The 14,929-nt window shown below is 40.4% G+C and overlaps 1 protein-coding gene across 1 annotated transcript in view; it reads right to left on the reverse strand.

Annotated features, from left to right (window-relative positions):
- SPOPL (speckle type BTB/POZ protein like) overlaps window positions 1-14,929 on the reverse strand; it is a 33,710-nt gene that overhangs the window by 17,672 nt on the left and 1,109 nt on the right. Inside the window, exons 2-4 of the mRNA XM_042877855.1 lie at window positions 1,041-1,174; window positions 752-873; window positions 342-493 (exon numbers count right to left, since the gene is read on the reverse strand). Of these exons, the coding sequence (XP_042733789.1) occupies window positions 342-493; window positions 752-873; window positions 1,041-1,118 (352 nt within the window). The 5' untranslated portion in view covers window positions 1,119-1,174. The remainder of the gene's footprint in view (window positions 1-341; window positions 494-751; window positions 874-1,040; window positions 1,175-14,929) is intronic.

The raw sequence follows: 14,929 nt of genomic DNA on the forward strand, positions 1-14,929 counted from the left end.
ACATTTATCCTTATATAATGTGGCACTATAACTTTCACTGTAGTTAGAAAAAAGCAAAAACAACTCTAACAGGAACCAAGAATAAACTGCTAGAAAAGTTAGGCTACAAGAATCTAGAGTGACAGAAGTTAGTAACCCACTGCAATTTATAGTGCTCAGTGAACAGAACTGAGAACTGAGTGAACAGAACTGTGCGAAACAAGATTTTTAATTCAGTTTCTAAAAGGATCTTAAAGAAGATATTTCAAGTTTCCTTAGAGTTAAATTCTGTTCAAGAGAGAAAAAATTACTAAGCAAACCTTCTGTGGAATGTTCTTATAAGTCTTGTGAGATTCTCTTACCCATTGCTTTAGTTTCTTCCCTTTTCGCATTCAGCAGTGAAAATTTGAATTTTGCTCTGACTTCACTTTTTGGACAACTGACTAAAAGCAAGTACAATGACAAGTAGTCTTTGCTTTCATCATCTAATCCCTTTGGATTCACTCTCAGGCACCTAAGGGAAAGGAAAAAATGTGCCTTTTAAAATCCTACACAGAATAATTTCAAATAGATATTCATTTTTTAAAGAGAGAATGCCATACCCCATTAAAACAAGTGTTTCCCTACTTCAAACTATAAAACCAGAAGCAACCTGTACCTGCAATTAAACATCACAAACAAAGTTTTGATACTTATTTGTAACCTGAATTTTCAACTTTTGCTAGTGAAAACAAAACAACAAAAAAAGCAGTTGCCAGAATGAAGATCTTACCACTTCATTTTGTCATTTGGCCCTGATGAAAATGTAGAACTCTTTAAAACTTCACCCATCTCTTCTCGGCAGAAACTGAAGTTATTAATGGTCCACATGTAGGAAAATTTCACTACTTTGACCTGAACAAAAGACGTAGAAAATTTCAATAAAATATAGCTCGTATATCAACCATTAGCTGTGAAAATATTAGACTGTCAGCACAATTCAGTGTTTTTAGGGTGGTTTTTTTTTTTGTTAACAGTAATTATGAATAGAAAATGAAGCTGCTGGAATTCATGCAAATTACCTGTGTGTAACACCAGCTTTCAGCCACAGGTCCACTGGACATCTCCCCAGGAGGAGGTGGGGTGGGAACCCTTGACATTGCCACTTACTGCAGGTTGTAGTATCTAAACAGCAATCCAAACTTCAGCAATTCTTCTAAAATAAAAGCAAATATGAAATGAATATAGATTTGGTTGCTTTCTGTAAGTATGGGAAAAATACTATGTTTTGATCCTCAGTGGATGGTCTCTTTCATGTCCTCCACGTACCTCTTCTATTCTAAGAATTACTCTCGTATATTAAAGCCTGCTGGCATGGGAATCACTCCAAATGATGCACATACAAAGCCTTCAAGGAAAAACACAATTCTCAGTTTTCATCAGATGAGAAAGCAGATGCTATAATCAGCTGTCTTAACAGAACTCAGTGAACAAAGAAAATAAATCACCAACTAAGTCTCCAGAAAGATAGAGATCACCAAGACGTTCAAGTGTAATCAAATACACAATTCAGCAGGCCTCCCATAAGCAGCAGAACTTTTCTGTCAAAATAAAACTTGTATTTACTCATGGTAACCCTCGGTATTTAATTAGAGCTTTCCACAAATGTTAGCAGGTGACAATCAGCCACTGTACATGTAAGTAATGGAATTTGCTTGGTCCTTTTTTCTGTTTTCCTTTTAAGTCGGAGTCACAAGTATTGCATAAGCTGCATTTACACAGACTTTGTTTAGATGTTCACAATTCATTTTCATATTCTAGACAGAGCCATCCAGAAAGAAATTCCTTGAAAGGATATATGTGAACATCCCTCTTTCATAAAGCAAGCATTTTGGTGCTTATATGACCATTATTTTTGGAAGTACATCCTACTCAGTGATAACAACCAACGCTATTACCCAAATAGCTGATGGAACTTATATAGAACTATAGCCTAAATTTTTTTAGAGTTTACTTCAGCTTCACTCAACCCATCTGCTCTTCAATTCTCCAAAGTTAAAGAGAAAGGAATAAGAAATACAGACCATTCCTCATTGTCAGATACACAGGACCGACCCAGTTCTAATACGTCCCTAATTCTTTCAGTACCTTAGGACAGGCAGCTCCTAGAAATCCATGATCTTGGAAGAGGCTTTGAAGGGCTCCCTTTGTGAAAAAGGGCCTCAAAATTGGCTGTATTGTAGTCTCTCCACCAGGTGCCCACTAACCTCAGGCCAACTACTAGTAGTTACCTGTTCCTTCCCACCTCAGCCAAATCAGCCTGACAAACTGAGAGGTGATGTCTGAGACTTTACATTGACAGCTGGACTACATGATCTCAGAGGTAATTTCCAATCTTAATGATTCTACAATCTACATCATGGGTGTCCAACCTTTTGGCTTCCTGGGCCACACTGAGGGAAGAGAAATTGTCTTGGGGTGCATATAAAACATACAATATAGTTAGTGTACACAAATACCTCGACTTTTTTATATTATTAAAATACTAAAAAAGGGCAACAGAAACAAAACTAGTGGGTTGGACACATATGGTCTAAGTAAAGGTGGTTAACTGTCACTCCATCACTTCCAGTTCAGTCTGTCGCTGCACCTGGTTCTACGTTGGGCATTTGTGCTTGAGACTGCTCCGACCTGCTGCATGGCTTTTGTTATTCACTACAGCTTCTGACAGAAGCCATGACTAAGTACGTTTGTCAAGTCATTCACAAACTTTGGCTGCTCATAAAGTTTCTAATTACTGCTTTAGCAGCAGACGACTGACTTCCCTGAGCTCCTGACATGCCTTTGCAGAACAGAGAACAAGAACTTTGAACAGGTAAGATATACTGGAGTCTGAGTTTAGGAGTGTAGATTGTTTATTGCTTGGTTTTGCTCTGTTTTTAAATATGCCTGAGTGCATAGTTTTGAAGAATGCAAACCAAGCCCAGCAAACTGAACAAAGGAGATGGTCTGGCAAGTTGTACCCAAGGACTGCCAGAGAGCAGTGGGTAGCTATTGGCAATACTAATAATCTACCTTAAATAACTTCACCTGACTAATTAATCAGGATTTGGAGGCAATGGTAGGGATATTTACCAAAATTACAAGCTGAAAGCAACGAGTCATAGAAATGCTATCCTGACACACAGAGGCATCAGGAGAGGAAAGAATTTCCTCCCACCTGGTGCTGGTGCCCAATTGGCCACGTGTTCCTCACCCACAGATAGTGACACAGGACTAAGGACAGACTGAAGGTGAGAAGAAAGATGCACCTACACGCTCAGCTTTTGTTCTACGTACTATACTTTGCTTGGGGAAAAGACTAAATACTACCTTGAAGAAACTGTTTATGAATCATTGATCAGCCACTGTCATCAGCTCAGACAAAGAGGTTTCCAAGCACCAATCCCCCCTCACAGCCTATTAGATCAAATGGCTGGGAACAGACAGAGCCGTAGTTCACAAAACCTGTCAGGGAATCACGAGGTGGAATTAAATCAATAAAGTGCAGGAAGACAGGCTTGTTATCTGCAGGATGAAACCACTTACTCAAAGTAACACAATTTCACGCTGGAATCTGCATTTACTCCTCTGCACGTGGTTCTGAACAAAGCATCAGAGGTGACAGGACACAGCCACGACAGCCACGTAACATCCTCCAAAAGTTTTCAGGCAATGTTATAGCTGTCTGGACAAGGCTTAACCAATTCCATTTTGCTAGGAAGAAGACTTCTCCAACCACCAGAAGAGGCACGCATGATTACGTTCACTTGGGAGCACTCAAAAGCTTTAGGGGATGAGGACAAAAATTTCTGGCTTTAAAAAATGGAAAATAGGTATATTTCTGAAATGTGTTAAGGAACTTACTCCTTTTTTTTAAATAAAGTGATATATCCATACTAGATGACACGCAGATGTTACTGACAACTCTTAGACCCTGAGAGTTTATCTTACTTCAACACAAGGGAGGAGATGCTCAAAAGTACATTACTTAACCTGCACTCTTATATCCTGAACAGAATGGGCTTCTTGCTTCTCCTGGCTTCTTAAGGTACTGATGGCAACTGCTAATCATTCTGCCAAATAATCCAGTCTCTCTAGAACTCAGAACTTCACAGAGCTCAGCATTACTTGCAGAGCAGGAGAGGGCAAGTGGAGGAAAAAAATATATATATATCAAAGTGGTTCTTCAAAGCACATTTCGCAATTGAAGTACTTGCCTACTCAAAGAAATATGTGAATTGAACTCCAAGCTAACTGAAGTTGATTACCATTATTATTTGCTCATGGAGTGTAAACAGAATACAGACAATCCCCCATAAAAATTATTTACACTGAATTTCATTAAAAGCTGTATCGGTTGTTCAAACTTTCCTTCCTGTAACTTTTAAGACACCTTCAAAGATGCCTTATATGTAAGCATCATGTTAAATTTCAAGCATACCGTCATGCTTCCCTTACCAACGTTATATTCAAAAACTCAATATTTATGAAGATTATTCTACATAAAGTAACTTTTCAACTTCCAAACTACAGAACTCCACATTCAGTCTCACATCTTGTGTTGGAACCAACAGTTTTTATACCTGAAAAATGACAACATATTAAGAAAGCACTGCAAGAATATCAACAGGAATTCTCTAATCCCTCAGTAGTAAATCCACAAAACGCTTCAAAGCTTAATTGAAGAACTGTCTTTAGTGTTAAGAGGATCTTTTGCCAGCTTTCATGTAACAGTGGAAGCTCAGTGGAACTACTATACCCTAGTATTTGTTTCATCAGAGTAGTTGTAGTATTAACATGTGCTTGTGTGTGCCTGTTATATAAGTAGTGACCATAGCAATGGTCTTTCTATTTATCTTTCTATTTCAATTAAGTATTAGCCAACAAATTACTGGTAGAGCTGGACAGACAAATTGCTTTCCATAGACCATCCAATGACTCTAGAAGGGCACCCCTGCCTGTCAGAACCGAACCACTGATCAGTCTGCCAAGCAAATCGGTGACCCCATCCCACCCTGTAAAAAGCACAGGGGAAAAGCACACCACGAGCTGGAAGGGCAGTCCTTCCAAGGCTCTTCTCTGCTGTCCCTTTTGGCAAAGGGTTCAGCCTCCAGGATCAAAGCACTTCCCTCCCCTGCTGCATTTTGGCACATCACAGGACTTCAGCGCTCACCGCATGATAGAGCTGAGCAAGAGCTGGTCAGGCACAGCATGGGCTTCTTCTCAAGTTCTGTCCAGTGACTGAAGAACAATGAACATTTAACAGGAAAGTCACGGTGCACTCCCAAACCATCATGGGACAGAGTTTCCACAGGCCAAGGAGCCCGCTCTGCCAGAAACAAACATCTCTAGCCAAACTACATCAAGCATTCAATAGCTAACAGAAACTAGAGTTACTTACTGTCTCAGAGTGACCGAGGTTAGGGTCATTTAGCAATGATTAAGGAAAGCCTAATAAACGAGTATGCCAAGCAAATCCCACATGCATGTCTTGTGTAATTTCAACTGAATGGCCAGTTTTCCCTGAAAAGGGCTGAACATCTCAAGGAATGCAAAGCTGTGACGAACATTCCACCCCCAGCCTTTGGAAATACTGATATTTCATCACTGACTGAAATTTAAACAAAAACCAACTTTCTGAAGGTTAATTGCTGAACAACACAGTGTTCCTCCAAGTTTTTATTCCAAGTAAACAGGTAGTTCAGAAACCACATATAATTTGTGTACTCCCACAGCCAAAACTTTGCGGGTTTTGGTTGTTTTTTTTTTTTTTTTTTTTTTAATCTAAGGTGGCAAGTCTTCTAATCAATAAAATCATCTTACAGAAACCCATTCAAAAATAACAGAATCATAGAATGGTTTGGGTTGGAAGGGATCTTAAGATCATCTAGTTTCAACCCCTTGCTATACGCAGGGACATCTCCCTCTAGACCAGGTTGCTCACAGCCCCATCCAGCCTGGCCTTGAGTGCTTCAAAGGAGGGGGCATCCACAGCCTCACTGGTCAGCATCTTCAGCGTCTCACCACCCTCATAGTAAAGAATTTCTTCCTAATATGTAGTATAAATAAACACACACTAGCTACAGAGATACCACTTTCAGTTTAATTTGAAGAAATATTACCAGAGAATAAGTTTATTTACTTTTCATGAGTTACTTTTTAAAATTGAAGGGAAATTACAGAGAACATACCAAATTGTATTAAGATTCACTCTATCTGTTCTTGGGTAAGAGAAAATACAAAAATGGACTCAAAGGTAGAAGTAACAGAAATGAACCAGAGCAAAACAGTCAAATCTGAAGGGAAAGACATTTTCAGGCCCCAGACTAAGTACCTTTTGAATTTCCCATCTGATTCCCTGGTCTGATGCTCTACTTGATTCACAATTCCACGTAGCATCAACTTAAATGACAGAGCCATGCTCCTTCCAGCTTGGTGCAGAAGTACTGACTGCTGTAAGAACCTGACTAGCTGGGTCAGGCTTATCTCAATGAGGCATGGAACTCCTGAGCAGATTAAATCCACATGAAACATCTTCCTCTCCAAATCTTACAGACATAAAAATATCATCCAGTTGAAGAGAGAATTTGTGATTTTTTTGTTCTTGTAAGCTGATTATGCTTGGGAAAACTCATAAGACCTTAGTAGTAGTAAGAAAATGTGGTAAAAGACAGAATTGTTCTTAATTGGCAGGATTTGCATTTCCTCATGACTGAGCATTATAGAAGGATTGCTACACATTTCCTATATAGCAAACTGTATTTTATAACCAAATTTTCTGCTGGATGATACACAGCACAATAACAGACATTTGAAGGATCTGTTTAGCTTAGGCAGTTTTCCAATTTATTCAGTGTCATCATTTGCACCTCTGAAAATAGACTCGGGATATACCTAGAAGATAATTGAAATGTAGTGTTTAATATTTATTGAATCTAATCTCTATCACTGCTGCATTTGAGTGCTTGGAGTAACTGATACTTAACTGTGGGTTATATATATACTTATATATATACATATACATACACACAAGTGTGTGTAGGTCTTTATATATTCCCACCTCCTTCACACTGAAGCTGTCAACTGAACATATACTACATCTTAATGTTGTTTGTAGCACTTCCAACACAAGAGTTTTCTTTTCAGGGCAAGCAGAAGGGAACAGCAGCTGGGTTACACACAGAGAAGTGTGTAACGGAGACTTACTGAAGATGTGCAAGGTCTTTAATAGTTAAAAGGAAGAGGGTTTATAGAACACAATACTAAAAATGCTTACTTAAGCATGTATTTACTTGGAAACCACACAAGCCTAAACCAGCTTTGGGGCATAAATCACAAGCTCTAGCTGCTTCAGGGTAAGGTCTCACCATCACCAACCTCCAGTACCCACACCATGAGCTGAACAGTAACTTCAGAAAGAAAAACCAATGCCCTGGCCTGTCTTGTGACAGCTGAGAAACTACACATGCATCCCCCTCCACCCTGTGCCAGGGACACTGAACTCCAGCAAAGAGGACAGACAGCTGGGGTCAGAAACATCTTAAAATAGCTACAGCTGAGACATCAATTTAAAAGCACATCCTTGAGGTGGCTACAGCAGAAGTCCCAACAAGGCAAAACTGACCACGTGTAAAACACACAGCTCCTCTAGAGGATGGCTTTGCAACTGTTAGCGACAGCACTGAAGATGGCAGTTCAAATTTCACAGGATTATACTGTTAGTTGTAAAAACTACAGCTGAGTATGTGTCACTCACAAGCTTTTCTCTGAATTCTATTTTCCTTAAGCTTCTGAAATATAAAGATGATCTTCCTTCAGCCAAGAGGAAACGTTGCCTAGCAGAGTTTGAACTCTGCTAGTTTACATCAGCCAAGCTTATTAATAAAAATCCCTCAGCCTCGTGTTACTATTCTATAATACAGGAAACCAATGATGTTCCATATTAGATAACCTAAACTATTCCCTATAGGACTCATCTGTACATTTCCCTGGAGAAGAAATGCAAAACTGTTTCTTACAGCATTTCAATTTCATTTTAGTCTAGTTTTATGGCATCCAAAACATTGGCATTTCCACCACTGCTCTTCCCGGGAAGCTATTCTATTCTAATAATCTACTGCTGTCATTTTTTCCCCCCATGGTATAGAGCCAAAGCGATCTTTCTCCTTCCTTAGTTTCACTCCATTTCTCTTACTTAAATCACTGTCAAGTGGAAGTACGCTAAATGAAGAATTACTATATTTCCATATAGTTCAGTTACACACAATCAAGAATTTACCAAATTGAAAGCAGTAACCTTGATTTTCTTCCTTGCATAACAACAGTACCCTTCTTTGGAAGATTTAGTTCATGATGGGGAGACTGTCTTTTTTTCATTAAGTAGAGGAGTGTAAAGCATTGTACTGCACACTTTGGAGGTGGGAGCTTTCATCTACTACAGAACAACAGCAGCATAATGCTCTGCTCACTAACCCTTGCAGATTGTTATTACCTGCAAAATTCACATTGAGATGCTAACAATTGCTTTCAGTAGCCAAAAGCTTATACTAACAAATGTTATCAGATGGGGTTTTCAATCATTTACTTCCCCGCTACCTATCACAGCAACAAGTGAACAAATCTGCCTACACAGCTGTATCACAGAAATGCTCTGATAGGCACAGCTCATCTCAAGCCTATTCTATACCTCATACCAAAACACTCACAAAGAATATTACATTTTGTGGAAAGAGCAACAGCTTACATTTATATGCTAGGAAACTGAACAAAAAACCCCTACACGTGACTTCCAAACAGCAAAAGAAAATTCTGCCAGAGAACTAGACTGCACTTTGATGCTAACTCACCTAAACAGTCTCAAAAGAGAATTTCAGTGGACTTGGTCACCCACATGACCAGAAGTGATCAGAAGTCACCCACAGCAGCTGATTAAGCAGCACCACAGTAGAGGCGGGCAGCTCAAGAGCTGAGAATCACTTTCACTTGCTCTGGTGAATATGAAGTAGGAATTTCTGAAGGTACAGCACTGTGAACACATCTGGTGAAAACCATCACTACCAACAGAACCTGAAACAGGCTGAGACAGATGTCAACATGATCACACAATGTTAAAAAAAAACAATCCTAAGAGTTCTTAACCTGTGGAGGCTGGTTTCCAAAGCTCAAATACAAGTACACAATCTTCCCTACTCAGCTGTTTCAGAAACAACCTGGTATTTGCTGTTTTGCAAAGCAGTATTCAGCTTCCCCCCCCCCCCCAAGAGCTATTGCTTTAAAAGTTGCTAGAACTTTTCTAAGGCTTTCAATTTCCATTGAACCATTTGCTGCCTCACAAGAAATGATCACTTAGCAACAACTGCTGTGGCTTTACAACACTGAGCCCCACGGCTTCCCCAGCTGCTTTTATTGCAGCTGCAGGCCGCTTACCTAGGGGTAAGGGAAAGAAAGCAGGGGATGGCCCACATCAGGCAATGCTCACGATTGCCAGAGAACTCGTTCCCCAGAAGGCTAAAACATCATCTGTTCACTTGAAGAAAATCCATGCAAGACATTTGAGGATTAGCACCGGAGCCTAGGACCACATTTAGAGCAATAGGAAAACACGCTGTCTTGCAAAAAGCCCTAGTGACTGAAGTGTGAATACATAAAATCTTATTCACCCTTTGCTAAGCAGGATGTTTGCTCACTTTTTTCACCTCCTCACACCATCCTTTGTTCCCCTATACAGACTGTGTTTTACTGATGGTTAAAAGGAGCAATAAGGCACACAACAAAGGCTGCTACAGAACCGCTGGGGTGGCAAGGCTTATCCGGGCATGGTGAAGCTGATCTCAGTCTGACAAGTGCAACTGAGCTGACAAAAGGCAGCAAGTTCAATCAGACCAAGCCTTGATCGCTTATCAAAAACATCTTCAGCTGCTTTTGCAAGATTGCTGTGAGAAACATGCTCAGCAGAATGCTGCTAACTACGACTGCAGCCAGCTGCACCGCTGCAGGCACGGCTTCTGGCCAACAGGCTGAAGTCCTGGACACAGTGGCCTTTCAACTCCACCTGAAGTCAAATCTCCCCTTGCTTGACTCTCATCCTCAAACACCAGAGCATATGAGGGCCTCCACAAGACCCAGGAAGTCACTTTGCTTCCATCTTCAGAGAGGCTGAAAGCAAAGCTGCGTTCTGCCTGCCCACACCTGTCCTCCACCACCCAGCAGCTCCACAAAACTGCTTTCACAGAAAAGGAAAACAAACAGGCCATTTACCGTCAGAAATTCAAGAAGTCACTAAGATCAAGTGATTGCAAACAGACACATTTTGCCTGTAAACATTACAAGAGCCTCTGGGATGTTCCAGTATAAATCAAGCCATCTGTATTTGCCATACCTCTGCTTTCGAGTCAACGACGTGCACAGTGCTTTTGGTTTTTTAAATTAAAAAAAAAATAATAATAATTGCACAAACGATATCACATATTTCACATTAACGATTCTTCCCTTTTGACACCAGAAGTTCTTTTCCCTCATGCACAGAGCTGCCAAAGTCTATGCTGGCAGATACTGCACAGATGAAACACATCAAAACTAGATTACACTCAATTTATTCCTCTGAAACCACATACACCAAACACACTACTAGTGCTAACAGCAGTAAGCTCACATCAACTGCAATGCCTGGTACAGCAATGTGCTTGCTATACATCAATCTACTACTACCCAAAGAAGCTAACTAGAGATTTCAGATAATTTGGTTTCTAGTCTAACATTAGATTGATACTACTCCAGTTTTGGAAGTCTTTAAATGAGTTTATGCAGACTGCAAACAGAAGTTTCTGACCGCATAGAAAAAGCAGCTAAAATCAGGTACAAATTTAGTTGTATGTGATTAACTGCTGAAATTATCTTCACACACATCAGAGACATGAGCTGGAAGTACTGCATTTTGTCCTCTTTTACAAGAACAGTTACTCAGTTTGATGCGTAAGTATCAGTGCGGCCAGTAAATGACGTTCACTAAAAGCAGTTTAGGAAGTTTAATGTTGTAACATATTACTTCGTCCCAGAAGTTGAGGCAAGCTATATTAAGCACTTGTTGGCTAAATTCATTACCAAACAATTGTGCTGATTTTATCTTCAAGAGTTTTGATTACAATTGTCTCTGAAAATAAACCTAGTTACCAAAGAATCCATCTGTTTGGTGCCACTTTCTTCAATTTTAAGAGTACTGTTTTGTTGCTGAGGTAATGTCTACAGATTAAGCAATTCAGAGCCTTACTGTGTTAAATGCTGCAGACAGTCAACAAGTCCTTGCTCCAGAGAATTTTAAGAAATCATTAGCTAATACGAATCATTGCACCCATACACTAAGTGTTCAAAATAAGTGACTCGTCTTCAGTTTTCAACTGAAAGCAGTGGGTTTGGGTTATTTTGTTTGGTTTTTATTTGAACACTGCAAATGATCACACTTCAGAGGCCACAGGCAATGCTAATGGAGAAAACAGATCCATCAATTAGAAACTGAGTATGAATAAAGAAAGCCAGGAACAAAACTTCTGGGAAATGCAGTTTTCCAAAGAAAATGTCAACATGGAACAGAGAACAAGAAAGTATGACACCAGAGGAGAAAGTTACAGCAACTATTCCTCAGGCCAGAGAGAGCTGTTTCTACATGCAATTTCAGCTGTTCAGGAAGCAACAGCTGAGTTTAAGGCAACTAACATCAAACCCTTTAACACCCAAGCATAATTAATTTTCCAAACATTTAATACACAACAAAACAAGGCATTTCAAATAAATCAAGTGCAAGTCATCACTTCCCACCATTCCCTTCATTGCCATTTGTAGCCTTGCATGAAAACTGACTTGGAAGTGACTCGACCAACTGGTATGCGAGCACCTGGGAGGGGATAAGCATTAAAGCAGCAATCAGGAAGAAGAGAAAGCCTGGCTCCCAAGTTTCATCCGGAGATCTTCTCCACAGCACAGCACAGGCTGGTACAACAAGATGTTCCCACCCCGTGAACTCTGGAAGTTTCCCAACTGTTGGAGACATTCCCTCCACCAGCAGCACTGCCTTAGCCAAGAGCTACTCTATTGCATTCTCCCTGCAACACAATTACTTTTTCATTCTATAAAGCAGCAAGTTAAATGACATGTCAAATGACAAATTCAAGTTTGTATTACTCAAGAAGGAAGGTCACAATATAGTGCAGAGAGCAAACATGACTCCCACGAAAGCAGATGGGACTTAACACCAACTGTTCAATATTGAACCCACAAAGTAACACTAATTAAAGGCTAAGCAGTTGTGCATTCTACAGAAATCATACAGCAAGAGAACAGATCAAACCTGAGCTTCAAACACAGCTTACTAGCTAAGCAAGCTACAGCTTTTCACAGAGATACACTCACAAAAAGCATATAACCACTTTGCTAGTGTTCAACCTGTCTTCGTTGGGGAGGTGCTCCAGTCCCCTGATCCTCTCAGTTTCATTCTGTACGTTCAGAAATGAATTCAGGAAAAGCACATTAGATATTTCTAATGCTAAAAAAAAAAAAAGTTGTTAAAAGCATCTAAGTATGTATAGGAGCTTCTTTTATAAAGACTCACCACAGAAAACCTCTCCTCTGCTCACCTAGCATTCACCTCTACACAAAGTCCACTTAAAATCAGTTAGTCCATCTTGAGCATCTGAACAAGCAGCATGGAAAAGACGACAGTTTTTTTCCGCTGAAGCAACTGTCAAATTCTCCAACTGCGAAGCAGGACAACATACTAAATTGGGTTTGTGTCACTTTTGCTGAGGACTTCCACAAAATGAAAAAGAGTAGTGATCAACAAAGAACAGCAAACATTTAAAAAAAAAAAAAAAAAAAAAAAGATAAATGGCTTTGGGGAGATGCAAGGTAGCATCACGAGTAACTCACTCAGGTAATTCAGGAAATCCGTATGTATGATCTCCCTAGATTATTCCATGCTAATGAGTCTGTGAAACAGCAGGAGCATTCCACTTTCCACTACATTTCCTAAATGCTTCATGCAAATACTGGTAAAAGAACACTGGCAGATAGAAGGAATCTCTTTGCAAGCATTCAGACAAAGAACATATAAAAACCTTTATAGCCAACAAAGAACAAATTTAAAGCTGGTTACCAAAGGTTACAGAAGAAAGCTATTAAAGAAGCAAAACGGTATCGTGAAAGTTGAAGGGTTTTTTGCCTAAGTTTGTTCCACTACTGATCACAGTCCTGCCAAAGCACACGGATGGAACAGATAAAAGCACTACAAAAACTGAAGCCTTTGTGCACTGCAATACACATGCTATATAACATAGTACACACACTACTTAAAGCCATCCAACAACAGCAAGTGGCCACCCTGTCTCAGAAACAACAAAACTGCCATTATGAATCTCCCTCTACACTTCACACAGCAGCAGAAGTTCTCAATCAAGCACAAACTACGTGGAGATTTCCTCTTTTCATTTGAAGCTAGGGTTCCTGAGAGATTCCTTTTGGGATGGCTGGGACAAAGAGCCATACGGAAACAGACTGGGAAGTTTCTCAAGAAATCAAAGCGGAGAAAGAAATCTAATGTGAATACGTAAGTATTTTAAAGAAGGAGGAAAGAACCATGAGCAATGATATGGAAACCTCTTGAACAGCCCTCTCTGAGAGGACGAAGCAGAACTCTATCACAGCCTCAAGCCAGGAACAACAGCTCCAAGACATCAGACAGCCAGGAAGGCAAGGGCTTCCTACTTTACCCTCAAAACCTGGGAGTGCAAGACATGACAAAACAGTGTTTAGTTATTGGGTTTTACTTCCTCTTCAGCATGAGGACCACCCCTGTTGAGTCAGGAAAGGATTGCATGTTCCTCCAACTTCACCATGATCACTGACTTCTGCAGCTATGCAATTCACACCAGTTGATGTATCAGTGTATTGTTACATTAGCCCATCATTGACAGTGCAGCCTATCAGCTGATTTGGTGTTTCCTTAACCACATCCACCAACTGCGATTCCTAAGACAAAGTGCTTTAGTATTCGTAGTGACCTAAAAAGATACAAGAGAGAATGACACAACACTGACATTTTTTAAATTTAAATTCGCTTTCATAGAATCATAGAATCTCTAAGGCTGGAAAAAATCTTAAGAATCATGGATCCAATCATGGAGTATTGGGTACCTATAAAATCTTCAAGTATCAGGTTGATACACTAATTAAAAGCAATCTTCTCAGTCTGATTTTCCTGGACATGATTTAGCGAAGGCTTGTTAAGATTAATACAGTCAGATTCTGGTTGGACTTGATGACTTTCAAGCTCTTTTCCAACCTGAGCAATTCTGGGATTCTAATAGCCAATTAGGTACAAGGGCACACACTGGAAATCCTTCACAAGCATCCAGGTTTGTCCCAGTTACGCATGTCAGAAGGACATGTGTAGGACATCAGAGGAGGGCCACAAAGATGATCAGGGGACTGGAGCACCTCCCTGTGAAGACAGGCTGAGGAAGCTGAGCTTGTTCAGCCTGGACAAAAGAAGGCTGCAGAGTGACCTCATCGCAGCCTGCAGTACCTAAAGGGAGCCTATAAACAGGAGGGGAGTCAACTCTTTGAAAGAGTTGATAACAGCAGGGCAAGGGGAAATAGTTTTAAGTTGAGGGAGGGAAGATTCAGGTTGGATGTCAGGGGGAAGTTCTTGACTCTGAGAATGGGGAGGTGCTGGAACAGCTGCTCAGAGAGGCTGTGGATGCCCCGTCCCTGGAGGTGTTCAAGGCCAGGTTGGATGGAGGCCTGGGCAGCCTGGTCTGGTATTAAATGGGGAGGTTGGTGGCCCTGCATGTGGCAGAGGGGTTCGAGATTCATGATCCTTGAGGTCCCTTCCAACCCTGGCCATTCTGTGATTCTGTGACCAGGTGGAGAAAGCAGATAA

This window comes from Lagopus leucura, unplaced genomic scaffold, assembly GCF_019238085.1.
Source record: "Lagopus leucura isolate 7727_CA_CO unplaced genomic scaffold, USGS_WTPT01 Super-Scaffold_100019, whole genome shotgun sequence".
NCBI lineage: Eukaryota > Metazoa > Chordata > Aves > Galliformes > Phasianidae > Lagopus > Lagopus leucura.